Here is a 26,610-nt window from a genome sequence, read left to right as displayed (position 1 = left end):
CGTGGAGCTTCTCATCGAAGTGCACGTGGCCGTGGGTCCCCTCGGTGGCTGGCTGGGGGCGAAGCGCACGCCCCCACCTTTCGCCTTGCTGCCTGCGTGGGGAGGAGAGGACAGAGCCTGGCATCACTCTCTGCCCACCTGGGACGCACCCTCTTCATCCCCAGCTCTGTGTCCCCCCACAGCCCCCGGGGATGGACCAAGACTGGAGCATGGAGTTTCCCCCGTCTTGTTTCTCATTTTCCCCCAGTTTCCCCCTTTCATTTCAGAAACACCCTGTGGCCACAGGCTGGGGAGGGAGCACATGGACATGGGTGACTAGTGGCCACAGAGAGCTCACTCTCCAAGCAAGTGGGGAGTGCATGGTCCAGCTGATGCCAGAGACTGTGAGGGTCCCATCCATTCCCCAGAATCAGCAGCATTTGCTCGCTCCCGTGATTTTCTCAGGGCAGAGGAGAGGGACAAGCAGAGACACAGACTGCCGGAAGGGGGCACAGGTAGGACAAGGACGGGGGAAGAACAGCTTCCCCAGGGAAGGGCTCCACACATCTCAGGGTCTGGCTAGCATATTGGGGAGCAAAACCACAGTGCCCTGGGAAACACTGAGGTCCCCATGGCCAGCAGGAGCCTGCACAGGGGCACAAACGCTACATGCCCTTTTGCTTCGCACCTTTGCAATATGCTCTCTGTGAGCTTCAAGTAAAAACAGCCTCTCCTTTTCCTCTCCTCCTCTCTAGTACACCCCAAGAAACCCCCTGGTCCGACTGCCGATTGCATCCATCTGGCAGCAGCCGGGAGCAGATTGCCGCCTCCTTAAAGAAAAGGCTCTTGTGCCTCGGCAGGCTGGAAACGCCGGAGATTTAATAACTCGGCATTGTTCAGCCGGAACAGCTCGGCAGAAATCCCTTCCCCGCACGCAGGGGAAAACAAGAGACTCGGCTGCTTGCAGAATGATGCGGCTGCACGTGGCTGTGGTGGGGAAGGGGACACAGATGGCACCCTCCCTGCCGAAATGCAGGCAGCCCCCAGCCCCCCGTGACCGGGCACAGCCACCCTCTGCCCCACAGAGCCTTTATGGGTGCCACAGGGCAGGATGAGCCCAGGGACACACGTGGATCCCGTAAGCTGGCTGGGAGCTGCAGATAACGGACAATGGTCTCAGCCTGTTGTAGCTGACGGGCACCCTGATGCCAGCACTGGCTCGGAGGACCCAAGCCCCAATGCTGCCAGGAGACCAGCAGGGAAATCCCAAATATGTGTCTTCATCACACGGTGCTTGGAGGCAGCACAGCTGATGCCTGTCACGGAGTCTGGAAGCCTCGTGGCCCCTGGGGACGAGCGTCTCCGGAGGGCACCCAGCCACTGTCCACCTGGGCAGCCACAGTGCTCGGCTAGCCCCCCAGCACAGGGTGTCTGAAGACCCTCGGGAGAGAGGGAGGTCAGAAGAATGCGAAGGTGGCAGCCAGGCACCGCGGGCAGCTGTCCCGGGAACCGGCTGTCCCGAGAACCAGGTCACCTGCCAGCACGCACCCCGGTGACCTTGAGAGGCCGCACTGCGCGGTGCCCCCGTCCCAGCTCAGCAGGGACCGACAGGGACAGTCCTCACCCTGGCAGGAGAGCGGCTGCCCCAGGCAGCCCAGAATGGGTGACAGTGGCACCTCTGCAGCCCCAGGCACGTGGGGCAGGGGCACCCACCACGCAGGATCTGCCGTGAGTCAGCCAGCACAGACATCTCATTAGGGATGAAATGTAATTGTGCGTCCTGCAAACACCCGTCAGCAAAGGGAGGCACAGGCAGAGGTACAGGCAGAGGCTGGGCAGAAAATCACCCAGAGCTGGTGTGTTCAATCTCGAGCCCCCAAGTCCCACCACAGTCACGGCAGAAGGGTCACTGGACCTGCTGGACCCCACACAATCAGCGTGATGGCAGCCAGTCTGGTGCCACAATCCCCGGGCAGCCGGGGGTGGGTTTGGGGGTCCAACCCACACCTTCCACAGAGAGGGGGCCACCTGCCTTGCATATGTCAACAGCAATCTCAAGCTCTGGAAGCAGATGCCATCTTCAGAGTCACCACATCCCCCCAAAATGAGGGCACCCAGGCCTCAGCGTCCTCAGGGAGGCAGGGCTGGGAACAGGGAAGCACAGGGCTCCCCCAGCATGCTGCTCCCCACAGGGACCCCCAGCCCCCTCTCCCCCATGCTGCCAGAACAAGGCAGCCCAGAGCAAGCAACATGCCTGTCTTTTGTCATCACTACTAAGGGATTGCTCGCCTGGCCCTCATCCTGCTGGGAAGCCAGAGAAGGCTTTACTACCGGTGGGAGGAAAGTCCCCGGGATGGAGCCATCCGGCAGCTCCACTTGCCAGCAGCGGTGAAGGAGCCACAGAGGCCAGAGCCGTGACCGGGCGCACAAAGGGAGACGAAATCACGCCCAGCAGCAGCACAAAGAGCTTCTTCGGTCTTTGTCTCGATGCAGTGGAGAGCCAGGCACTCCCGCCACAGGGCACCTCGCACCAGCGGCCTTTTGGGGTCCCCTCCCCGCACCAGCAAAGCGCCCAGCTTCCCAAGCCCGGCACTGCCAGAGCCTTTCGGGGAAACAGATGGGGTCCGGGAGAGGCCAGGAGCACCCCAGGAGCATCTGGCACCCATTGCCTCCCTGAGCAGCCCCGCCTGGGGCAGGAGGTGCCAAGGGTTGTGCCGATCACTGGAGGGGGAATCGCAGCTGAGCGATGCCAGCAGCACCCCACCGGAGCCCCGAGCCTGCCACAAGCCCCCTCAGCAGCCGCTTGCTTGCAACCAACTTGCAGCAGAAAAACAGCAGCAATGCCACCACCGGTCCCCCGCAGCCTCCGACCTGCTCAGCTGCTCCCCGGACAGGGAGCGTGCAGCTCCAGGCAGCCTTTGCATCCCTGGCTGCAGGCAGGGCCATGGGCAGAGGGGCTTCATCGGGAAGGAGCATCAAACTTGGAGACTAGCCCTGGGCGGGGAGCAGGCAGCCCGAGAGGGGGTGAGGAGCAGGCAGGCAGGCAGGCAAGGGACACCAGGGACTCACCCTTGCTAGCCGTAGCCATGTGTCCCTGCAGCAGTCGTCCTTGCGCGAAACTTCAAAGGCATGGGCAGGAGGCCATCCTCCGGGGCTGCCGCCACTCCCGAGCGCCGGAGCTGGGGAGGGAACAGGCAGGGTTAGGCAGGGGCAGGTAGAGCTGGGGAGGGCAGCTGCTGTCCCAGCCAGGTCCTGGGGCCAGCCGAGCACCACAGACGCGACGGCACTGCACGGCTGCGACTCCAGCACTGCTCCGGCACAAACCTGCCGGGGAGGAGCCTGCCTGCAGCTCGGGGGCGTCAGGCAGCCCAGCTTTGGGCAGCGGCGGGCAGCACGCCAGGGCCTGTGCCCAGCTCTGCCCCAATCACACAGGCAGGGCAGGAGCAGCGGCAGGATGGGCAGTGCCTCTGCCCTCTCTATCACGACCCCACGGCGTGACCCGACCGGCCCTGGCTCCTGCTCTGCCAGCCCTCAGGGATGCAGCCAGCCCCTGCCTGGGAAAGGGAGGATTCCTCCTGCTGTGCCATTCCTCCCTGGCACAACAGCCAGGACACAACCATCACATCTCCCAGCGCCGAGCAGAGAGCACACCGTGCCTCAGTTTCCCCATTTCCCGCCCCACAAGGGCTCCGGGACACCGAGCCCCGAGATGGGGAAGCCTTGCAGGTTTTCAGCAATAGCATGGACCCCAAACCCGAACCTCCCCAAACCCTTTTCTCCAGGCCTGGCAGCATGGCTCCCACGGTAAGAACCACTCTCTCCTGCCCATCTGATGCTGCCTCCCCAGGGCTGCGCTCCCCTGTGGTCCCTGCAGGCTAATGGGGGACCCCTGCCAGCACCCCCAGCCCCAGGGTGGGCACTGCCCTTGCACTAAGGCAGGAGGAGCCACTGGATCCAGGCTAGGGGCAATGGGGCTCACATCCCCCACTTCCCACACAGGGGTTCAGGATCCGACCCCCCCCAAAGATCTCTTTGATGGAAGCTGAGACTAAAACCTCCTCCCTGGGGCCACCCAGTGCCACTGCCCCTCAGGAGGCCGTGGGAGCCCAAATATGGGCTGGTATCACTGCTGGGCACCCAAGGAATCCAGCAGTAGGATGCAGGTGCCCAAAACAGCCCTGTCAGCAGTCTGGCCTGATAAGCACAAGGAAATTCATGGAAAAAGCATCAATCGCGTCAGCCTTTGGGGAAAACATGATAAAAAGCAGAGATGAAAGGGTGGGGAGCCTCTCCAGCAGCCAGGGCGCCAGCAGACCCTCACCATGGCCCCCATGCCCCACAGTGGGCTTTGGGCTGCTGCCCAAAGACAAGACGATCCAGCTTGGAAGAGCCAGGAGGGAAAAGCCCAGGATTTGGGGATGCCTCGAGAGATGTGCCGGGGACAGAGAAACTGCCCATGGGCAGCACAGGGTGGGAGGAGACCCTGGGACAGGACACAGCTCCACAGGAGGTGGGGGGCACAGGGCAAGCGCCCCCAGAGCAGGTGCAAAGCATGTGACCGGCAGTGGGGGGCTTGGGGACCAGGGTGGTTGCAGTGGGGGTGAACATAGGACCCACGGGCTCCCCATACCCTTGAGGCTAAAGCCCCGGGGTCGTGGGTACCCCACGGACCCACCGACAGTCCCACGCCGTCGGGCCCCCGCCCAGCACCCCGCACAGTGGGTCCCCAGCGCTCTGCCCCTTCCCGTGGCTCCCCGGCACCCCGAGGCCGGGGATCAGCAGCAGTAAGGAGGCGGCGGCGCTGACGCACGCCTCCCCGCCCGAACCGCTCTGGGTGGCCCCAATCTGCCTCCGCCATCACCCGCGTGGCCCCGTCCCCGTCACGCGTGGGTGCGGGTATCCCCCCCGCGCCCCGTGTTTTCACACACACACCCCGACTCAGCTCCGGGGCTGCAAGAGGGGACACGGGGATGCGCCCCCAGCCTCGGTGTTCTCTGCGCAACGGGCCAGCGGAGCGGCCCGGGAGAGCATCCTGCCCCAGCCCACTGGGATCGGGGGCTACTGGAGACCTCGCCGAGGCGGTTATGCCGGGAGAGGGCAATGAGAGGAAGGGGCCCCACCGCCCTGGGGAGGGAGAAACCCCGGAGACACCCACCCCCCGCTCCAGACCCCGCTCCCCTGGTCTGCCCCTCACTCACCCCGGCCAGTGCGTCCCGGACGCCGCCGCGCTCCCCGCTTCCCACTACCGGGACACGCCCCCCACCTCCCATTGGCCCCGCCACACCCTCCGCTGTTCCCATTGGCCCGCACTCTCGGCCGTCACGCCCCCCCCCCGCCACGCCCATCGGCAGCGGCTCCGGCGGCACCGCTTCCCGAGCGGCCCCCGCGGGGGTAGGCTCGTCTCCAAGGGGCGGGACTGTCGCTAGGGGGCGGGGCGAAAGGCTGGGGCAGCCAATGGGGGGCGGGCGCGCACGGCTGCCGGACGCCGGGGCTGGCGGTGGGGTGCGCGGCGCCGCGCAGGGGGGCACCCGCCCGGTCCCCCCCGCTCCCCGGGCGATGCGGTTGCCATGGCAACCTGTCATTTCCTGACAATGTTTTGCTGCTCAGACTTCAATCTCCGAGCCCGGCCCGAGCTGCGGGACACGGGGGGAGGATGGAGGGCGGCCGGGCACCGAGCTGGGGCCCGGGCACGGTGGCTGGGCCGGGCTGGCTCACCCCATCCCATCCCATCCCATCCCATCCCATCCCATCCCATCCCCTGGAGACAACCCTGAGACTCCGGACAGCCTGGCCCGGCAGAGCTCCCAGGCTCTGGCTGTCACCATCCGAGGCTACGTGTCCCTTCGCCCGGTGGGACAGAGCACGGGGAAGGGCCACGTCTCCCTGAGGGGACGGCGAGGCACCAGCAGGGATGGCGGGAGCCGGCTGTCAGGGGCGTTGAGAGTGGGAAAGGCAGCTGGGACGCGTCCCTGCCAGGAAAACACTGACAGTTCCCTTCCAAAGAGCACGTCCACCCGCCTGGGAATGATGTAGAGTGAAACAGCGGGCCCCCCCATGTGGGGCAAGAGCCATCCCTGTGGGGGAGCGGGGTCAGGGCTTGCTCAGCCCCAATGAGCCAGCAGGGCTGGATCTCACATGCAGTGCCAGCAGGGACACAGGGACAGGGAACACGGCACACCCCAGGGGTTAAGCTGACCCCCCCACAGCTCGTCCTGCAGTCCCTCAGCAGCCCTGGCTTTAGCCATGGCCTCCAGATGCCAGAACACTTAAAACTGTGGGGCTTCATTCCCAGGGAGCTGCTGGAGCCCCAGCTGTGTCCTTGCCTCCAGCACGTGTGACACCGTGCACAGCTCGGCCCCCCGGGAAGGGACATGCAGACCCCAGCTTGCCCCTCTGCTGGGACACACCACACACCCACACATTGGGAAAAAAACTGTTTTTTACCCTAAGAAGGCCGCAGGTGACCCCGATGCAGTGACGATCGTGCCTAGAGCCACCCCCAGGCATCTTCCCACAACTGGGGATGTCCCCCGTGGGAGACAAGCGGAGGAACAGGGGGTATCACCAGGTACCCCCACCCCACGGCTGGGCTGCCCACGCGGTTGGCGTGTGGCAGCACTAGGCTGAGACCTGGGGCTGCTGCCCAGCCACACAGCAAGCAGGTCTGTGTGCCGTGGCACGGATTTTCTCAGAGATTACAGAAACAAACAGCTTTGAGTAAGGGATTAAATCCCAGCCTCCGCTAGCGCACGTCTCCCCCAGCCCGGCCAGCCCAGCGGCATCCCCACGCTGCCCACCGCCCTCCGATGCTGGACCAGCTGGGAAATAAATACCCCCAGGCAGGGGCAGGTTGGATCCCCACAGCGACTCAGCCTTGCAGGGAGGTCTCCAAGCGATGACCTGGCTTTTTAATTACCAACATGCAAGGGGGAACCGTCAGCAGGCGCTGGCAGGAGGGCTGAGCGGAGCCCATGGCGTAGCGATGCTGCTGCCACGCTGCCCGCCGGCGGCCATGGGGGGATCCCAAGGGTGGGCACAGGGTCCCTGCTTCTGCATCTGCATTTTCCACCTCTGGCTTTTGTCCTTGAGAGTCCATCCTGGGGACTGTGGCAACTGGGAGGCACCGGGATGGCTCTTCCAGCTCAGGAGGAGCTCCCACGGGCGGGAGAGGTGGGGCAGGCAGTGGAGAGGGGTGGGGGAGAGGGCAGCCTGGGCAAGGGGCTACCAGGCAGGCGAGGGTCCGCTCACCGCTGCGGGCACTGGGCTTCCTGCAGGCGCCGGCTGAGGTCGTCTATCCGCACATTCTTGAGGTGCAGCAGCTGCTCCAGCCTCCCTACCTTCAGCTGCAGGATCTGAGCAGAAACCCCGACACCCCCTCAGTTTGGTTTTGGGGGGCAGGAGGCACATCCATCCACCCCAGGTAGGCTCGGGGGGGGGCGGGGCCTGCCTGACACCCAGCAGACAAGGACAGGGGACACGGGGCTGACAGTGAACTCAGGGCCAGGCTGGTGTGGCTGGTGGACTCACTGAACAGCATCAGCCATCTTTAACCACAGAGGAAACTGAGGCAGGTGAGCACCACTGCCAGATTTCGGGTCTCTATTTCTGCTCCCACAACCTGCATCAAGCAAACACTCCCCCAAAACGTGACCCAGGAGTCCCAGCTCCCCACCAGGACTTGGTGACAACTCTTCACACCTGAGACACCCCACAGCATTCCTTCCCCTCTTTCAAAATTTCACATCTTAGGAGATGTTTTCCAGCAGAAAAGCCCTGGTTTTAGGCAAGACAGAGCCGTTTCCCTGGCTTGGTGCTGAATGAAGCTCTGTTTCCAAAATCATCCACTGCCCAAGGTTGAACAAGACATGCCTGGAGCCTGGTCTGCAGCCCCGGGACATGCAGAGGGTCTGTGCAGCTGCGATGCCCACTCTGCATCGCCCTCGTTACTGCGGGCTCGAAGGACTGACCAGAAAGCATAAGGATCGGGAACATTTGGGAATCACGGATTGACGTGACTGACATGGGTGTGTGCCACAGAGATTGAGGGCACAGCCAGAAGGGAAGGATTGAAAGAGAAAGCTGTTTGCCCCGGGAGGAGATCTGCAGGCAGAGGCTTTACAAGGGCTTTTACTGGATAAACGTCAGCAAAACACCTTCTGCTGCAGAAGGAGAAGAGGGCTGCGGGGACTGAACCACGTCTTCGGGCCACGCTGAGCTATCGCTGCCTGTCTGGCCTGGTTTGACCAGACCTTTGTCCTTTAAGCCCAGCACGGTACCCAGGAGCCCAGCACTGCTGTGGAGCAGCCAGAGGAGCACCTGAGACAGAGTCTGGCCGGCTGGACCACGGCAAAGCCACCACCAGGCTGGCCCACGCCCAAGGGTGCCACCAGAGCTGGGTACAGAGACAGCAGCAGCCCAGGAGGTTGACAGCACCGAGCAAACACCTCTTTGGGCTGTTGCATACACCACCATCGCAGGATGGCCGGGGAAGCGAAGAGAATCTGTCCCTCAGTGCTGCCACAGGGACAGTGCTTGGCTGGGGTGACAGAGGGTGGGCTCACCTGGATGGTCTCCTGTGCCAGGAGCAGGGCCTGCTCCCTCTCTGCCAGCTGCTGGCGGACAGCCGTGTCCCCTGGGGAAGCCTGGGCACAGCCGTGGTAGCTCTTCATCACCCTGGACCAGGAAAGGAATTGTCGGGACAATAACTGACCCCTCCTGCAGCATTGCTGACAGGCCACGGAGCTGGTACAGGCCATGGGGCTCACACACACACGCAGCTCCTCCACATCCTGCCCCACACACCACTGCCCTTGTGGCACAGGGCTCCCCTGAACCTCGCAGGGACCCCCAGAGCCCCATCCCTCTAGAAGCCCCCAGGATGGGCACATCACCAGCACTCAACACGTGCCTGCAGTGTCCCTGCACAGCACCAGCAGCCCTTACCCTGCAGCCCTGGGAGACTCCTGGGCGTAGCTTCCTCCCATGCCGCCCTTCGCCTTTGAGTAGCCTGCAAAACACAGCAGTTAGCGCATGATCTGCTCAAACAGCTCTGCCGACCCCACCCGCTCCCCCAGGGACACCCCCTTCCAGCGGTGTCTCCTATCCCCCCAGGCCTGGCTCATTATTTGGGTGCCCCACCACGAGGCAGGGCTGTGTATGCCCCCTGCCCCCCTCCAGGGACTAGAAAGGTCATGGTTTGGGGTTTGAACCCAGGGAGCCCATAGCACAGCTGGGATGGGACCCTCCTTTCTGATGGGCGATACACTGACCCTACCCGTCTCCAGGTAGCTGACTTCTTCCAGAGCTGCCCGTACACCCTGCTCCTGCACAGAGAGGAAGGAAAACACACATCACGCCTGGCCACGAGCCATGGGTGTCCCCGTGGGTGAGCTCACGAACAGCCCCTGTGCAGCAAGGGGGCCTGGCCGCACCCCAGTGTTGGAAGAAGAGGGGACAGGGTTACCCCAGCCTGCCTGGCTCCTCATGCCACCACTCTCTGAGCAGTGCTGGGGCTTGAGGCTCTGGGGAGTTCCAGCCTGGGGGTTTGCTCCCACAGCAGTGGGAGAGGCCAGTTAAAAGCAGGGGGCTCCCAGGGTGGCTTTGGTGCTGGCTGCTTGGGAGTTACAGCCTGAAGGCAAGGCTGGGATCCATCTGCCTGAATTCCTGCCTGCTTCACAGCCACAGCCCTTCCCGAAGCAAATTCCTCCTCTGACCTGAGCACCTGAGTTGCTGGCAGAGACAGCCCAGCCTGCTCTAGCTCCACAGGTTCATTATCCTCCTCTCACATCGCAAGGACCGTGACAGTCATGGGCTGAGGGTTTGCCCAGGGCAGGAGAGGAGGCAGCTACTGCTGCCAGCTCTGTCCTGGAGCTGCGTGCTCAGCGCATGCCGCCAAGCCCCATGCAAACACCCAACACCCTCCCTGCTCCTCTTCAAGGGCGTCAGACGAGCAGGGAGCACAGTGAGGAGGGACCGGTGATGGGCAGTGGGGAAGGAATGTGATGGAGACCACATCCCCTCTCCTCCCCGACTCACAGCCGCTCCTCCCGGGCTGCCGGGGCCAAGTCAAGGCTATGGATCGAGTGGGGCCACAGTGCTTCCCACGGCAGCGCACGGCTGCCATCTGTGGCTGCTTACTGAGACCGGCCCTGCCACCTGCATTGCTTCCCAGTGGGGAGCTCCTCTGCCTCTGAGCACCCCCGGGAGATGGAAGCAGGATCCTCATGATGTGGAGACGGAGGTACTCAGGTGGATAGTGATGCCCACAAGGGTGCCTGGGGCATAGCTCAGCCCTGCTCTGATTATACTGACCTGTCTGTAGAGTGGCTACTTGCCCTCATTGCTCCCCAGCCCCTTAGACATAGTATCTACAACCAGGATGTGGCACACCGGGTGTCCCCTTTCCCCCAGGCCCCTCTGACCTGGCCTGGGCCAGGCACCACCTTGCTCTGCCTCTGCTTCTCATCGATCTTCTGCCGCAGCAGGAGCAGCACCTGCTCCACCGTGCCCGGCCGGCACTGCACAACCTGCTGGATCACATCGTCTGGTACGGAGAAGTTCAGCTTACTCAGCACTTTCCTAAAAGAGGAGCCAAATGAGTACCCAGGAGGGCAGAGAGGCAGGGAACCTCCTGCCCGCAGCACCCTCAGCTGGGTCCCGGCTGGCCTGGTCCCCAGCCAGGACAAGTGGGGACACTCTGCGGGGCAGCACAGTGCTCCCAGTGTGGGGGAGCAGGGCTGCCGCCCAACCCGGTACCTGTTGAGATGGCCCCAGTTAGCGAGTTTCTGCGACGTGGAACTGGCAGGCACGTAGCTGTGCAGCTGCACCATGGCAGGGAAGAAGAACTTGACCACCTCGGCTGCCAGCACTGGGGAGGAGAGGAGGAGAGGGGCTGGGGGCGGCGGGCACCCCGGGACCTCTCCCACCGGGCCCACAAGGCCCAGGGGCCACCCCGGCCAAGGCCCATCCCTAGGCCCGACCCCCCACCCCAGGCCCATCCCGCCGTGTCCCCCCGTCCCACCCCCGTCGCTGAAGTCTCGGGCGACGTTCCTGCGTGGCCGGGAAAGCGGCACGGCATCCAGCCAGCGGTAGAGGCTCCGCAGCTCGCCCTCCGCCCCGCCGCCCGCCATGCGGCGTCCCACCACCCCCGGGCCGCGCCGCGTCCCGCCGCCATGGCAACGGCCCCGCGGGGCATGCTGGGAGCGCGGCCGTCGCCTGGCAACGGGCGGCCCGGAGGGCGCGGGGGGGGGCGGCGAACGAGGGGGAGGCCCGGGGGGGGAATGGGGGGCTCCGAGCAATGGCGGGGGGGCCTGGGCAAGGGGAGGTGTCCTTAGTGATGGGGGTCTGGGGGGATCTGAGCAAGGGGAGGGGGCTGGGGGTGCAGGACCAGGGTGAGGGAGTCTGTGAGCAATGGCGGGGGGGTGTCCAGGGCCACGGTGAGGAGGGCCCTGAGCAATGGGGAGGCCCTGGGGGGCCACATGCAACGTGGAGGCCCTGGGGGTGCTAAGACCACAGCAAAGTGGTCCCTGAGCAAGGGGTGGGGAGCAGGACCAGGTCAAGGGTGGGGGGGCACAAGCAGTGGGGAAGGCCAGCGAGAGCCCTGGCACCCACCAGCGAGGAAGACCCCGAGCAAGGGGGGTCTCCGCTCTGGGAAGGTGCAGGGAGGAGGATCCCAAGATGGTCCGATGGTGGACCCCAATGTGGCAGGTGGCCCCAGCTGCCAACCTCCCAGGCTAAAGATCAGCTCGAGGTGGTGCTCTTGGCAATGGGCACCCCGAGCCTGTGTCCAAGGTCTGCCATCCCCTCCTGGGGGCAGCCGCTGGGGGGGCGCTTCCCAGGAGTGGACACTATAGCTGGGACGGACATCTTAGCTGGGGTGGACATAGAATCATAGAGTCATAGAATATCTCAAGTTGGAAGGGACCCATAAGGATCATCAAGCCTAACTCCGTGCTCCTTGCAGGACTACCTAAAACTAAGTGATGTGACTAAGAGTGTTGTCCAGACACTCCTTGAATGCTGACAGGGTTGGTGCCATGACCACTTCCCTGGGGAGCCTGTTCTAGGGACCAAGCACCCACTCACTCAGTGAAGAACCTTTTCCTAACATCTTAGCTGGGACAGACATCTTTGCTAGGACAGGCATATTAGCTGGGTCGGGCATCTTATCTGGGATGGGCACCATAGGTGGGATGGACACTGTAGCTGGACATCGTAGCTGGGAAGGACATCTTAGCTGGGATGGACACCTTAGCAGGGATGGACTGTTCCCTGGGACGGACCATTCCCTGGGATGGACACCATAGCTGGGACTGGACATCTTGTCTGGGTCGGACATCTTATCTGGATCAGACATCTTATCTGGAATGGGCACTATAGGTGGGATGGACATCTTATCTGGATCAGACATCTTATCTGGAATGGGCACTATAGGTGGGATGGACATCTTATCTGGATCAGACATCTTATCTGGAATGGGCACTATAGGTGGGATGGACATCTTAGCTGGGGTGGACATCTCAGCTGGGACAGACACTTGGCCCAAATACCATCTCTCCCTGGCACAGGGCTACCAGAAGAACCAGCCACGTTTGTGTGTAGGTAGCCAGGACTCCCTGGTCGCCCTGGTGGTAGTCCACAAGCCTGGCTCCCTCCAAGGTCCACACGTGGCTCCAGGCTCCCAGCCATGGATCCTGGCAGCCGGGCTGCAGGCTCCCGCCGGGCAAAGCCAAGCAGAGGAGCCGGCTGAAAGTGCGACACGAACCAAGCCGGGACGTGCGGGGTTGGTGCCGTGGCTTGTCACCCCGTGGGGCTGCTCGGCTGCCCCGGCACACGGGCAGGGATGGGCAGATTATGGTACTGAGGGCTGTGATACCAGGGGCGAGTGAGACGCTGGGCACAGCGATAAGCCCCATTCGTGGCTCGGTCCCCAGTGAGGTGGGACGGGGACAGCATGGGGATGGCTCCCGCTGATGGGGTGGTTTATCTGCTGCTACCGCCTGCTCGGTCCCTGCTGCTCCCTTGCTACGGCAGGGCCTGGACACGGGAGCTCCGTCTCTGCCGCCAGCAGCCCTGCAGGATGCGTGCCTCAGTTTCCCTACCCCACGCCTCTTCTGGCCACAGCAGCTGCGAGAGAGGGGGGGCTAATGGGGTTTCACTCATGGTTTGGCACTCGCTGAAGATAAAAGTGGCATGAAAGGGTTTATTTTTGGTCAAACCAGAACCAAATTCGGTGTATTGAACCAGAACCACCCCCTCCACGACAGGGCAGGGTTCATCACAGCAGCCACCGTCCCCGGGCCCCGAGTCGCAGGAACGGGCAGCAGCCGCAGCCTCCCTTGGGTGCGCGGAGCAGAAAGCAGCAAAACAGGAAGGGGGGGGACGGAGACGCCCCTTTGCCCCCCCCCGCAGCTTCCTCCCCATCACTGCCAAGGATGCTTTGGGGTGGGGAGGTTTTGCTCGGGGAGCCCCAGGATCCTCCAGCCGCAACTTCCGAAGCTGCAGCCTCGCCCAGAGCCTCCGCCGTGGCCGTGCGTCCCGGATGTGCCAGCAAAGCCACTTCCAGTGCCACCACCACTGCCAGCCCCTCGGCATCTTGCTGCCGCCATCCTCTTCCTCCTCCTAACTCTGCCCCTCTAGCTCATCAAACTCTGAAGTCTTTGAAATCTCTCAAATCCTGTATTTTGGTGCTGAGGCACCCCACAGCCCCGCACGCCCCGCGGCTCGGGAGGCGGGTGACCCCCCCCCCACTTGCCATAATCCTCACCGCCTCTCCAAGCTGGGGCTGGTGGCTTTGTAATGCCCACGGTCACACCAGCCACGTCGGTGTGCGTGCTGCCCGCAAGCTGCCACACAGGAGCTTGGGGACCACCGGGGACTACAGGGACCACAGGATGCTCCATCCCTCAATGACAGGGCGCCAGCAGAGAGGGAGCCACAGGCTGGTACCCTCCTCCTGCATCCCCTGCCGTCATGCCACGCCATGCTATGCCATGCCACGCGTGGGGCCAAGGCTGACCCTGCCCCACAGATCACCTGGAGCCAGCGCCGAGGAGCTGGCACTGATACATGGCTTCCTGCTTCTCTGCATCATCCCAGCCCCGGTGCCAGCACCAAGAGCACCGGGGTTCTGCCATGGCCACCCCATGCACGGCAGCGAGGGCCCCCCATGAAAAACCAGCCACAGCTATAAAGAATTTGGGAAAAAAAAAACAGTTGGATGGGCACGCTTTGCCTTTTGGGGCAGAAAACAGGTTTTCCATGTCCAGGCAAATGCTCTTGAGGAAGATGTTGGCATTTTTGGTGCATATTCCTGCCCAGATCACTCAGGTTGTGAAGGAAACTAGAGGGAAAGGGGATGCTGTGGGATTATTTCCTGAAGTGTGGGGGTGTGTTGTCCCCCAGGTGAGGGTCCTACATTGCGGCAGTCCGGGCTGGGTGAGGGGCTCGGGGAGGTGGTGGGACACCCGCAGCTGCCCAGTGGGGTGGGATGCCGTGGGGCTGCGGGGCAGGGGGGCCCAGCCCCACCTCGAGCCAGCCCTGCCGCTGCCAACAGCCCCCCACCCCGCCCTCGTTAATTAGAGTAATCTTTATGGCAGCTCTTGCTGTGCGGCCATTAAAGCGAGCCAGCCTCCTCCAGCCCCTGAAGCCCCTCCTGCACCATCCCCCCCCCCTCCCCCCCCCCTGCCCCCAGCCCCCAGCCCAACCTCGGGTGGCTGGAAGCAATTAAAGCCCTTGGTGGCCAGGGAGGGCGTTCCACAGCCGCCCAGCTGGGGGGCTGGGGACCCCCCCCAGAGCTGCCTGTCCTCCTCCCTGGGGCACCCCGGGGTGCTGCAGCCCTGCTCCCCACACCCCGGGGACCCCCAGCCCACAGCAACACTGATCCCCAGCCCCGCTGCTGTACTGGGATGTGCTGGGACGTGCCCAGCATCCCTGGGCCGGTGGGATGTGGGACCCCCGTGCCCTGCACTTGCTCCAGGAGAGCAGAATCTGGCCACTACGGGGGTGTCATGGCAGCCAGTGGGGTCAAACGCTCCCCCAGCTGCTCCCTCCCCTGCCCTGCCCCAGCTGAGGAGGGGTCTCCACCCCGGCCACCCCCTCCTCTTTTCTTTTCCCCTCTGAAAGGAAAGAATGGGGCCGGGGACAATGGATGACAGGCCAGGACGGCCACCCAGGCCGCAGCCGTCCGGCACATTCCTGCCTGGCTTTCCATCAGAAAGCCCCCAGACAGGCTGGAGACCCCCTCCCCAGGCAGACAGACGGATGGAGGGGGGTACCGGGCTGGGGGACAGGGCAGCAGGTTTGGGTTTCAAGCCTGGTGACATGGCACGTGGCTTTGGCATGGGAGGAGTGGGGGGGCACCCAGCCAGGACCCCGGGGGTACAGTGGGGTGAGGGGGCAGTGGTAGCCCCGGTACCCCCAGCCTGGGGTGCGCTCCGCGTGGGAAGGGGTATTTTGACTTTCCGGCTTCTTCCCTCGGGCTCGGGGCGGAGGGGTACAGCCTGGCCCCCTTCCCTTCCCAATGCGGGGCTGGCCCCCAGTATGACCCCAGCTCACACTGGGGCTGAGCCCAGTGCCTGCTCTGGGCCATGGGGCTGGCATGTGGCTGGGGGCCGGGGGGGGGCCAGGAGGGTCCCGTGTCCGAACACCGGGACCCCCCAGGGCTGCACCACCACCCAGGGACACTGATCCATGCCTGCCCTCGCAGACCCACCACTCACCCTCCCCAGCTGTGCCTCCCGCCATGCAGGCCCCCCCAGCCACGTGTACCCCCAGCCAGGCACCTCTCCATGTCCCCTCCCAGTCATGCCCCCCCCCCACACCCCCATCCATACAGCCCTCCATGTCCCCACAAGCCATGCTCCCCTCCATGTTCCCCCTGCCACGCATCCTCCTCCCCTCCCACCCCAGCCACGCATCCCTCCCGTGTTTCCCCCCCGCCAAGTCATACAGCACTCTGTGTCCCCCCCAGCCACGTCCCCCTCCATGTCCCCCCAGCCACACACCCCTCCATACTCCCCTCCCCAGCCACCTCCCCCTCCATGTGCCACCAACCACGCACCCCTCCACACTCCCCCCAGCCATGTGCCCCTCCACGTCTCCCAGCCATGTCCCCCTGTCCCCCACCATGCCCCCACCCCCATGCCCCCCCCGGCCATGCCTCCCCCCATGTACCACACTGGCCATGCACCCCCTCTGTGCCCTTCCCCCAACTTCGGTACATCAAGCCCCCGCCATGTCCCCCCGCCCCCTCCCCCGGCTCTGCCCCCCTGGTGCCTTGCCCCCACTTTGGGCCATGTCCCCCCATGCCCCCCAGCCATGTGTGCGTCCCCCACACCGTTATGCCCCCCCACCACTGCCTTGCCCCCACTTCGGGCCATGCTCCCCCCAACCACATATGCCACCCCTCTCCCGATTGTGCCCCGTCCCCCCCCCCCGGTGCCTTGCCCCCACTTTGGGCCGCGTCCCCCCCCAGCCATGTGTGTCACCCCCCACCTCCCGATTCTGCCCCCCCCCCCCCCCGGTGCCTTGCCCCCACTTTGGGCCGCGTCCCCCCCCAGCCATGTGTGTCACCCCCCACCTCCCGATTCTGCCCCCCCCCCTCGGTGCCTTGCCCCCACTTTGGGCCGTGTCCCCCCCCAGCCATGTGTGTCACCCCCCACCTCCCTGTTGCGCCCCCCCCGCCCCCCGCGGTGTCTTGCCCCCACTTTGGGCCTTGTCCCCCCCGTGTCCCCCCACCCCCCCCGGTCCGTGGCCACCCCCACCCCCCCGGGGGGGCGGGTCCTTGTCCCGCGAGCCCGGCCGGCGCCTCCCCATTGGCTGCCGCCGCGCCGCTCCCCTGTTATTTTTCGAATATAAATAGGGGCGGCGGCAGGCGCGCGCCCGGCCGGGCCCCGCCGAACCGGACAGGGCGGCGGGCACGGCACGGTGCGGCGCCGCGGGAAAAATAGGCATCCTTGGTTTTTTTTTTTTTTTTAATTGATTTTTAGCTTCATTTCCTGCACCCGCATGGCGGCGCGGGGCGGCCCCGGCCGCCGTGGGATGCCCAGGCTGGCGGCGGGTCGAGCGGGCATGTCCCCGGTCACCACGCTGGCGCTGGACATGGACAACCTGGCGGGGCTGGGCAGGTGAGCGGTGCCGGGGGGGGGGGTGGGCTGCCCCACGCGTGGCTCTTGCTGGCCCCGGGGGGTGCCCCATGCGTGGCTCCCCCTGCCGGACACGCGTGGCTGAGGGCAGCTTGTGCTGAGCCCGCGGGTGGCACCCTGCCGGGGCGGGGGCGGGGGGTGTTAAGGCGTTTTGGGCCACCCGCTTAGCCCCTGATGCTGACCCTGCCCCCCCACCCCCAAGGAAGGGGCGAGGAGCATCGCGGGGTGCCACGTTCCCGCGGTCTGATCCCCCTTCCGCTCTGCCTGCAGCCACTGGGATACCCCAAAGCGGAGGGTCGCCGGGGTCCTCCAGCGACAGTGGTCCAGCCTGTCCCAAGAGTCGGTGGCCTCCGACTCCTCCCGGGATTCAGTCTCCTCCGAGTCCTCCGATGCGGGTGAGTGATGGGCGCTGCTGCACCCCCCGCTCCCTTCTCCCCGGGACTGAGGCCGTGCACAGGGAGCTGTGGCATGGGGGGGGGATGTCCCCTGGCAGTGGGGTGGAGGATGCGTGGGCAGGGGCCCCCTGCATGTGGCTGGCGAGACAGGGAGGGGGTTTGAGGCTGGGGGCTTCTTGGGGTGCACGTGGGAGCTGGGCCCCTACTCTGCTCCCAGCTCCCGGCCCTGCTCTGAGTCACTCCCGCCAGGCACTTAGCCCGCGCCAGCTTCAAATTGGGACTTCCTCCTTGGTGCTTCCGACTTCGATCCCTTCCCTGTGGGGGATGATGGCCAAGAGCCCCCACCCTGCTCCCTGGGGGCTTGGCCATGGACCACCCCAGCGGGGTCCCTGGCTGGGGTGACGTGGGACATCTTGGCCAGGGTGGGTGCTTCAAGGGTCAGTGCCATCCCCCTTGCCACACTGGGGGGGTGGGCGAGGGCCCCTCTGTGAGCACGCAGTGGGTACCACTGGCTTTGACCCCTTCCCCAGCACCGGCTGGAGCAGTGGGGAAGCACAGCCAGGATGTGGGGGCGCTCCTTTGCCCGGCTGCCTCCTGCAAAGAGCCCCACAGGAGCAGTGCCGGCGCTGTGCCGAAGCAGGCCCGGGGCAGGGCATGGCTCGATCCCCAGCGGGGCCCGATTTCTCTCCCCCAGTGCTACCCCTGCCCCTTGTTCCCACAGGAGTGGGGCTGGATTCCCCCACGCAGGAGGACCCCGCGGTGCTGGAGGAAGTGTGAGTGCTCCCTGTTTTCCCCCCAGGGCTCCCCCCTCGCCCTCCCGCAGGCAGTGTCAGGCCCTGCCTGCCCTGAGCTGCCTGCAGTGCCTGGTCCCAGCCTTGCTGGGGGGGGGCTGTGCTTCCACCTGTGCACCCCCCACAAAATTTACTTCTAGAGGGGTGAGAAACCACCCCGCACCAGGGAGAGCGGGGATGTCAGCGCCGGTGCTCAGCACAGCCCTGCTGCAGGCAGGGTTCTGGCAGCGGGTGCAGGCAGGAAGCCCGCACGGTGCTGCCTTGGTGCGGCCGGGCCAAATCCTCTTCCGGGCTGCACTGGCAGGGACGGCTGGTTGCCAGCTCCCTGCCTTGCCATGCAGCGGAGCAAGGGTGCTGAACACCCCCCTGGGCTCCCAACAGCCCCCCGCCTCCCCCCACCCTGCCTTGGGGTGCTGTTGCACTGGCCCCATGGGGTGGGGATGCAGGTTGGGGGGGTGTAGGGTTCAGCTGAGAGCAAAGCTCTGCGGCGCTGCCCTGTGTGGGGGTGAGGGGCTCTGCCTACTGTACCTGCTGCCAGTCCCCCTCGTTGGAGAGGTGCACCCGAGACCCCCCCATGCCTTTGCTGTGCTGGTGGCTTCACCCAGCCGTTGGCAGAGCCCAGCTCTAGCAGATGTGCTGGGTGAATGAGTAACTGGGGGCAGATGGTGGGGCCAGGGCAGCAGCCATGGGGCTGGGTGTGTTCAGCTGTGGGGGACGTGCCGGTTCCCGTCCTGCCACAGCGTGCCGCCAGCATGGCCATATGGCTGCCGGCCAGCATCCCTGCCGCGGGCGGATTTACATACAGGTGGAGAGCGGGCGCCGCTGCTGCCGGCTTTGTCTGGGCGCGGAGCGAGGTCATCGGGGTGCCCTGGACCACCCCGGCGTGCTGCCCTCCCCCCCACCTCCCCCCAGCCCCGGATTGGGGTCCCTGGTCTGAAACCTGCGATGTCCAGATGGGGCTTTAACCCTTTGTGGGACTGAAAGCCCCCGCCATTGGGCTGCTCTCCCTGGGGCGCTGCCAGCCTCTGAATGGGGTTGGGGGCACTGTAAGGGCTGGGGCTGCCCATCCCCGGGGCTCCTGGGCTGGGGCACAGGGTTCAATTTCCCCTAACCCTGGCTTTCTTCTCCATGCAGCTTTGAGAAAGCAATCCTGGAGTCCGGGAGAGTTCTCAAAGAGTAAGTGAAGGGGCTCTGTCCCTGTGCCCAGACCCGAAAGCCAGGCTGTCTCTGTGCCCTTCCCAGGGTCTGGATTAGTGTATGGGTGGTGCTTTGTGCTTGCAGGAGTTGCTGCCCCAGGGTCCTTTGGGAGCTGTGACAGCTCTGGAGAGGTCTCACCCTGCTGCGGGGACCTGGGGGATGGGGGGGTGGGCCACGCCAGCTTTTGTGGGACACCGCTGATCCAGGGCACCATTTGTCCTTTAATCCTTTCCTTTCCCTGCTTCTTGCAGCAATAAGCTCCTTATGCGGAGGATCCACTCGCTGTCGGTAAGTTCTGAGGGCTCTGCGGGGCTGAGTGGAGGGAAGCTGGGTCCTGCTGTGCCCCTGGCTGGCTGAGCTGGGAGGAGGAGGAGGAGGATGGAGCTGGAGAGGGCAGGGGTCGTGCAGCATCTCTTACCCCTCTGCCTGCCCCACAGCCGGAGCTCCTGGGGGCCAGCCCGGTCCTGAAGAACATCTCCCACTCCCGGGACTTCAATGGCCACAGGGCTGCCGAGCAGAGCGGCCGGAGAGAGCCCGAGGACAAGGTGAGGGGGGCAGTGAGGCTAAGGGAGGTGGTGCTGGGGAAGGGGCAGGTGGATGCTAATGCTGTGCCCCCCTGCTGCAGGAGGGGTTTGTCTTCAAGAAGCCTCAGAGGCCAGGTCAGCGCAGCCGGCTGCCTGCTGGCGATGGGGCTGCGGGGAGGGACCGCTTCGCCCAGAGACCTGTCTCTGCACCTGGACTGCTGGTGAGAGGGACTGGGGGGCTCCGGGGGGACACTGGGGATGGATCCTCCTGCTGCAGGAGCTGCTGAGCTGGGACCTGGTGCTCCAACCTCCATGTTTGACCTGGAAACCTGTGGATGTGGGAGCTGAAGGGGTAGTTACAGCCTGGGGAGGGGATATCCTGCTTTGAAACAGGGCTGGTGTGGGGCTGGCCCCACTCCTGAGCCGTGGGCTATGTCCTCTCCAGTTCAACACCCCCGAGAAGGAAAATCTCCCCCAGGGAGATAGCCCCATCATACTGCGCCGGTGCTCCTTGACCTCCTCCATGTCTGAGGATGAAGATGATGGCTTCATGGAGATCCTGGATGAGGAGGAGATGAAGGTAGGGAGGGCTCCGATGTCTGTGGGGGTGGATGGGCCCTGGGCATGGTGTCCATCCCTGCTTAGGGGGATTGGGAAGCTGCCAGTGGGACTTGGCCCCTTCATGCTCCTCTCTACCTTTCCCCATGGCCCTCCTGGTTGCTGCCCTGGCAGAGCGATGCCAATGTGCCACAGGGGATGGAGAATCTGCTGACTGCGCCGCTGGTGAGGAAGGAGGAGGCAGAGCCGGTACGTGGGAGCCTTGGCCAGGGGGCGGGGGGGTGGATGGAGACCCAGGCCTCCCCCCCAGCCTCTCCAAGGGGAATCTGGGGGTGAGGGTCCCTCACAAAGGGGCTGGTTGGTGAGCAGCACCAGCCTGGGGGCTTTGAGCTCTTTCTGGGTTGTGTGTGGCCACCAAAGTGTGGGACCCTTGTCCCCCCACTCTCACGGTGCTGGTAGGAGCTGGGAGGGGTGATGAGAGGGGATGACAGACCTCCAGGCAGCAACATTGGCTCTCCCCACACAGCGTCCCACGAAGCGTAGCAAGTGCCGGCAGCTCTTCCGCTCACCCTCAATGCCCAGCAGCGTCATCAGGCCCATCCTGAAGCGGATAGACCGGCCCCAGGACAGGGACACCCCTGTCAAGACCAAGCGGCGGAGGAGCGTGGCTGGTACCCCCAGTGAGGAGGCAGCAGCAGAGCCGGTGGGTGATGGGGAAGCCTTGGGGCAAGGTGTCCTTGTCATGGTCCGCCCTTCGCTGGTGGGACTGGCCCACGCCCTGGCTCTGCCAGAGCCCTTGCTAATGCTGAGGGGATGTCTCTGGTTTGTGTCTCTGCAGAAAGCGTGGCTGCTGCGCTCCAGGTCCTTCTCCCATGAGGAGATTGAGAACCTGCTGGCCAACGACCACCAGGAGCTCATTGGGGACTTCTCCAAGGTAGGGCCACAGGGATGCTGGAGGTCTGGGGGTGCTGCCCCCTTCCTCGTGAAGCAGAGGGGCTTTCGGCAGAGCCCTGCACCAGTGCAAGAGCCCAAATCCAGCTGTGGTGGCCCTTGCTTGGGGACTTGGGGCTGTGACTTTCCAGCCTGCAGACCTTGTAATGCGTGGAGAGCCTGATCACTGCTCCTCTAGTCCCAGCACCATGCTGTGTCTGTGGCTCCCTTGGGGGAGCAGTCCTCAAGGTCGGGGGGAGCAGGAGACAGCCTCTGCTCTGGGAGGTCTCCCTGGGATGGATCTTGAACACAGCACACCTTCTGTCCTCCAGGCTTACCTGCTGCAGACGGTGGAAGGGAAGCACCAGGACCTGAAGTACATTTCTCCTGAAATGGTAAGGGATCAGCAGCCTCTCCCTGAACTGCCCCTGTGGGGCTGCCTGCCTGGCCCCCCCCGCGCTCCTCCCCTCAGTGACAGGCTTTCCCTGCAGATGGTGGCAGTGCTGACAGGGCAGTTCAGCAGCCTCATTGAGAGCTGTGTGATCGTGGACTGCAGGTACCCCTACGAGTACGAGGGAGGCCACATCAAGGTCAGAACTGCTGCTGCACCCCTCCGGGGTGGGGTGGGGGGGCCCCTGTGGGGTGGGGGAAATTCAAACTCATCAAATCCCAGAGGGGCTGGGCTCCCTCAAAGGTCCTGAGCACCCCCCCCTCCACCCCCAAGGGGTCGAGCAGCCCTCCCCAAAGGTCCTGAGCCCCAACTGGCAGGGGGGGAAGGGTGATGGTGCCCCTGTAGATGGGGGGTGATGGGGGAGGCTGCGGGCAGCGTACTGACCCCCCTCCTCCTGATGAAACGGGAGGTGGGGGGATGAAGGTGCTTCGTCTCCCTCCCCAGGGTGCAGTCAACCTGCCGATGGAGCAGGATGTGGAGGATTTCCTGCTGAAGAAGCCCATCGTGCCCTTTGACGCCAGCAAGAGGGTGATCGTCATCTTCCACTGCGAGTTCTCCTCTGAGAGGGGGCCCAGGATGTGAGTTGGGGCGGGGGGTGTGTGTGTGTATGCTGGGGTTTCTGGACCCTCCCCGGACACGGCTGGATCCTGGCTTGGTGACAATCCCTGCCGCAGCCCCTTCCCATCACCTTCCCCTGTCCCGCAGGTGCCGGTTCGTCAGGGAGAAGGACCGAGCCTGTAATGAGTACCCCCACCTCCACTACCCTGAGCTCTATGTCTTGAAGGGGGGGTACCGGGAGTTCTTCCCCCAGTACCAGGTGAGTCCCCCACCTCTGCCCACTGTGTGGCAGGAGGGGAGGGCTTGGGGTGGGGCATGGGGAACACCCTCTCCCTTTCTCAAACCCTGCCCTGCTGGGGGAAGAGAGGGGTCTGGCGCTGAGCATCCTCCATGGGGATGGTATTTCAAGGGGCAAGGGTCTGTGCTGAGGGTCCTGGGGTACTGGGTTTTCCCGTGGGTGGGGGGCAGGGGCTGTGCTGCAGGTGCTGACAGACACATTGTGGGTGTCCAGACACATTGCGAGCCCCAGGACTATCGCCCCATGCACCATGAGGATTTCAAGGAGGACCTGCGCAAGTTCCGCCTGAAGAGCCGCACGTGGGCGGGCGAGCGCAGCAAACAGGAGCTCTATAGTCGCCTCAAGAACTTCTGATGACTCTGGGGGTACCCCCATAACCCCCCACCCTGCCCCCTTGGGGCTGCCATCCGGCAACATCTCCCAGCCCTAAAACCTAGCTCTCCCCAGCCCTCCTCTGCCGGGTGCCCTGCACGGGATCACTGACCTCAGCAGCAGGGTGGGTTTTTAGCCCTTTTTACCCTAGAAAAGGGTAAAAAGGGTTTAGGTTTTATCCTAAATTGTGGCTGGTGTGGGGGAAATGTCTGGGACTGCTCCCTCTAGCCCAGACCGTAAGTCACTGCCATGTTAAACCTTCCTCTGGGCCTCCGGGGTGGGGGCAGAGCTGTAGCGGGTGCTGGCTGCCTCCCCCAGCTCTCCCTTCCCTCGGAGCAGGGAATGGGGCTCCGGGGCAACCCCCCAAGCCAGTGACAGCCCCCCTCCCTTGCACCCTGGGCCAGGGCACCTGTGCCAGCTCTGGGAAAGCCATGGGGCTGCAGCTGAGCCCTGGGAGGGGAGGGCATGGAGCTGGTTAGACCCTGCCTGGGGCTTAATTGCCAGAAATGAGGCAGAAAAGCACTTAAACCTCCTCTGCAGCCCTTCTCCAGGTGGGGGCAGCTGCCTGGGGGGCGCACCCTGTGGGTGCAGTCACTGACTGCATCAGCCTGGGTTGCTTTGGGGTTTTTTGTTGTTCGGTGCCCCCCCCCCCCCCCCCCCCCCCCCATTTTATTTAAAATAGTTTGTTCTCCTCTTCTAAGCCAGCTGTGGCTAACAGTGGGGGGCAGGAGGGGCTTCACCCTGCCCCCAGAGCCAGGCAGCGGTTAAGCTGTGGCACCTCAGGGACACCGCGGCACGGGGCTGAGCACTTGCCTGTGACCTGGGGAGGGTGGGAAGCATTTCGTTGGCCGGGAGCTGCCGCCGTCACGCTGTACTCATGTGTCTCATTCATTTTTATGTTTATACGTGGGGTTTTTTTTATGCTCCCGGCTAATAACTCCTGAAGGAGGAAGAACAAACCTGTGTCCCTTGTTTGTGACTGTGATGCAAAGCAAAGGCTGGGGGGGGGGGGGCAGGGGGGCAGGCTGTGTGAGGGCTTGGTGAGGTGGAGAGGGCTGGGGTAATGGCTTCGCTGGGGGCTTCCCTGGGGGGATAGTGGCTGGGGCAGGGACAAATATTGACCTGTTTAATGCTGTCCCTGCACAGTGGGATGGTGGGCAGCATGGCCCCAGCTGGGTAATGGGAGAGCTCTGCCCCACTCCTGCTTGGCCATGGAGGGGGGCAGGGCAGGGGGGTGCGTGGGTGGGGCTGGAGGGGTGACGGGGGGGGGGGGGGTGTCCTGCAGCCAGGGCAGAGCTACCTGAGGGGGGCACCCCTGCCCTGCCACCCCTGGCGTGGGTGATCCTGTGTCCCTCAGGCCATGCCCCCCCACCACCCCCGGGTGATGCTGTGTTTCCCTGTCCCCCCAGGCCCTGCTGCCCCCGGGGTGATCCTGGGCTCCTCCAGCCCCTGGGATGACCCTGTCGTTCCCCCAGGCTCTGCCATCCCCAGGCTGATCCTGTGTCCCCGGGGGTGACCCTGTTGCCCACGGCTCTGCTGTCCCCCAGGCCCTGCCACCCCTCCCAGGCCGTACTTCCTCTTCCCCTCCGCCAGCCCGCCCACCAGCCCCCTATGCGCCAATCAGCGCGCCGCTCGCGTAGCCTTGGCCAATCACGGCCCGGCCCTGTCAAGTGCAGCGTGTGGGGGGCCAAGCTTCCCCTCCCTTCTCCCGCCTCCCTCTCTGGACTCACCAATCGCCGCCGCCGCCGCTGCCCTACGCATCGGCCAATCTCTGCCCTCCCGCGCCCTGCGCCAATCTGAGCGGGGACCCTCGTCACACTCGCTGACCAATGGCAGCCGGCGGAGGGGCGGGGGGGGCGGGGCGGAGCGGTGGTGGGGGCCGGGGTCGCGGCGGCGTTGCCATGGTGCGGGCGTTCGTGCTGCTGGCGCTGGGCGGGCCCGGCCCCCCGCGCCCCGCCCCCTGCCGCGTGCTGTACGCGCGCGCCTTCGGTACCCCCCCCGAGACCGACACCCCCCCCGGCACCGGGGACCCTTCCCGGCAGCGCCTCCGCCGCAAGGAGCAGCTGCTGGCCGTGGCCAGGTACCCGGGACACCCCCTTTTCCCTGGGCGGGGCGGGGGGGGGCGGTTTGGGCTCGGAGGGACCCCCGGGGCCGGGACACGCCCCCTCCATGGGACTCCCCCATTCCTGGGGATGCTGGGCTCGGTGGGGCCCCCAGGACCGGTTCCCCGGTTCTGGCCGGTCCCAGGGTTCTGGCACCCCCCCCACCTCTGACAGTTCCAGGCTCAGTGGGACCCCCGGGGCCATGATACCCCCCCTTTTTGGGGGGGGCTCCTGGGCTTTGCAGGACCCCCAGGGTGGTGACACCCCCTTCCTGGGGGGCTCTGTGCTCAGTGGGACCCCCAGAGCTATGACAGCCTTCTTTTGGGGGGACAGGGCTCTGCGGGACCCCCAGGGCCGTGGCACCACCGAGCCCTGTCCCCCCAATAGACAGGGTCACCCTGTCCCTGGATGGGGGGGGGGGCTTAACACAAGGGTCCCCCCTTCTCTCCCAGGCAAGTGGCCACCCAGTGCCAGCTGCTTCAGTCATCCTCGGGGCGCCCGTCCTCCCCCCAACTCCCCCAGCTCCCCGATGAGCCGATGTCACTGCAAGACGCCCCGGGGGGGCTTTTCCAGCTGCCCTCCGGGGACCCCTTCCCCGAACGGGTGACGGTAGCCTGGCTGTCGGTCGTGGCCCTCGCCTTCGCTTTGGTTTGTGACCCTCAAGAGAATGTATCGCTTGCCGAAATCACCCTGCGCCGCCTGGCCCCCCGCCTGCTCGCCTCCCTGCGCCTCCTCGGCCCCGGCGCCGACGTCCTGCTCCGACCCGAGGCCGCTGACGTCCTCCTCGATCGTCTCCTGCCCCACGGGCAGATGCTTTTCCTCAACGAACACTTCCTCCAGGCAGTGGACCGGGAGATGGGCATCAAAGCATCCCGCTGAGCTACAGCCGGCATCCCTGCCCGGCACCCCCCGATATTTCGGGGCGGGAGAGGCAAGGGAGGGGTCCGAGATGGTCGCCAAGCCCCAGTGGGATGGAGAGGAAAAGTGGCTCAGGAATAAAGAGCAACGAGCCGGCAAAGAGCAGGTTTTTAATCCATTTATCCCCATGATACCATCTTGGGAGGCCTGGGGACTGCTAATAGCCATCCCCGTAAAAATCCATCCGGAGCTGGGATGGCACCATGTTCCTGCACAGCTCTGCGTGCACAGGACCGCAGGCAATGGCTCTGCAGGGCCATAAATGGACGTTAAAAAAGAGGTGATTCTCCCCCAGGGGGTTCTGCAAACCTCTCACCAGCCAGCCTGAAGGATGGATGGGTGCTGGGGGCCTCCGTCCCCTCCATGTGAAGGTTGGAGTTTCCCTGTCCGGAT

The 26,610-nt window shown here is 64.8% G+C and overlaps 4 protein-coding genes across 9 annotated transcripts in view; 2 read left to right on the top strand and 2 right to left on the bottom strand.

The window, feature by feature from the left end:
• ADISSP (adipose secreted signaling protein) overlaps positions 1-5,243 on the bottom strand; it is a 13,132-nt gene extending 7,889 nt beyond the window's left edge. Inside the window, exons 1-3 of one of the 2 annotated variants that reach the window (XM_063335977.1) lie at positions 5,178-5,243; positions 3,049-3,158; positions 55-92 (exon numbers count right to left, since the gene is read on the bottom strand). In XM_063335977.1, the coding sequence (XP_063192047.1) occupies positions 55-92; positions 3,049-3,067 (57 nt within the window). In that variant the 5' untranslated portion in view covers positions 3,068-3,158; positions 5,178-5,243. Of the gene's footprint in view, positions 1-54; positions 93-3,048; positions 3,310-5,177 lie in introns of those variants that run through there. The other variant, XM_063335976.1, reaches the window with a different exon arrangement.
• A 1,534-nt stretch (positions 5,244-6,777) lies between these two features.
• SPEF1 (sperm flagellar 1) lies at positions 6,778-11,132 on the bottom strand. 2 transcript variants are annotated; one of them, XM_063336034.1, is made up of 7 exons: positions 11,000-11,132; positions 10,735-10,846; positions 10,401-10,557; positions 9,254-9,302; positions 8,923-8,986; positions 8,541-8,652; positions 6,778-7,331 (listed from the first exon to the last, which is right to left on the bottom strand). In XM_063336034.1, exons 1-7 carry the CDS (start codon positions 11,106-11,108, stop codon positions 7,224-7,226), a joined length of 711 nt encoding a protein of 236 aa, XP_063192104.1. In that variant the 5' UTR covers positions 11,109-11,132; the 3' UTR covers positions 6,778-7,223. The 2 variants fall into 2 exon arrangements, with proteins under 2 accessions (XP_063192104.1, XP_063192105.1); XM_063336035.1 differs by having other exon boundaries at positions 10,422-10,557.
• Positions 11,133-16,849: 5,717 nt separating this feature from the next.
• On the top strand, positions 16,850-23,847 carry CDC25B (cell division cycle 25B). Of its 4 annotated transcripts, none has more exons than XM_063336841.1 (16): positions 16,850-17,105; positions 17,394-17,518; positions 18,240-18,291; positions 19,444-19,485; positions 19,758-19,794; positions 19,944-20,051; positions 20,132-20,251; positions 20,476-20,610; positions 20,763-20,837; positions 21,115-21,291; positions 21,427-21,522; positions 21,851-21,913; positions 22,010-22,108; positions 22,414-22,547; positions 22,675-22,786; positions 23,039-23,847. In XM_063336841.1, the coding sequence occupies exons 1-16, from the start codon at positions 16,987-16,989 to the stop codon at positions 23,177-23,179; spliced, it is 1,635 nt and encodes a 544-aa protein (XP_063192911.1). In that variant the 5' UTR covers positions 16,850-16,986; the 3' UTR covers positions 23,180-23,847. The 4 variants fall into 4 exon arrangements, with proteins under 4 accessions (XP_063192911.1, XP_063192910.1, XP_063192912.1 ...); XM_063336840.1 differs by having other exon boundaries at positions 18,213-18,291; XM_063336842.1 differs by lacking the exon at positions 22,010-22,108 and having other exon boundaries at positions 18,213-18,291.
• A 1,214-nt stretch (positions 23,848-25,061) lies between these two features.
• Positions 25,062-26,308, top strand: AP5S1 (adaptor related protein complex 5 subunit sigma 1). The gene is made up of 2 exons (XM_063335884.1): positions 25,062-25,277; positions 25,752-26,308. Exons 1-2 carry the CDS (start codon positions 25,099-25,101, stop codon positions 26,176-26,178), a joined length of 606 nt encoding a protein of 201 aa, XP_063191954.1. The 5' UTR covers positions 25,062-25,098; the 3' UTR covers positions 26,179-26,308.
• Positions 26,309-26,610: the final 302 nt, after the last annotated feature.

Source organism: Chroicocephalus ridibundus, chromosome 5, assembly GCF_963924245.1.
Source record: "Chroicocephalus ridibundus chromosome 5, bChrRid1.1, whole genome shotgun sequence".
Classification (NCBI taxonomy): Eukaryota; Metazoa; Chordata; class Aves; order Charadriiformes; family Laridae; genus Chroicocephalus; species Chroicocephalus ridibundus.
Note: the sequence above shows the minus strand (reverse complement) of the source record. Positions and strands in the feature narration are given on the sequence as shown.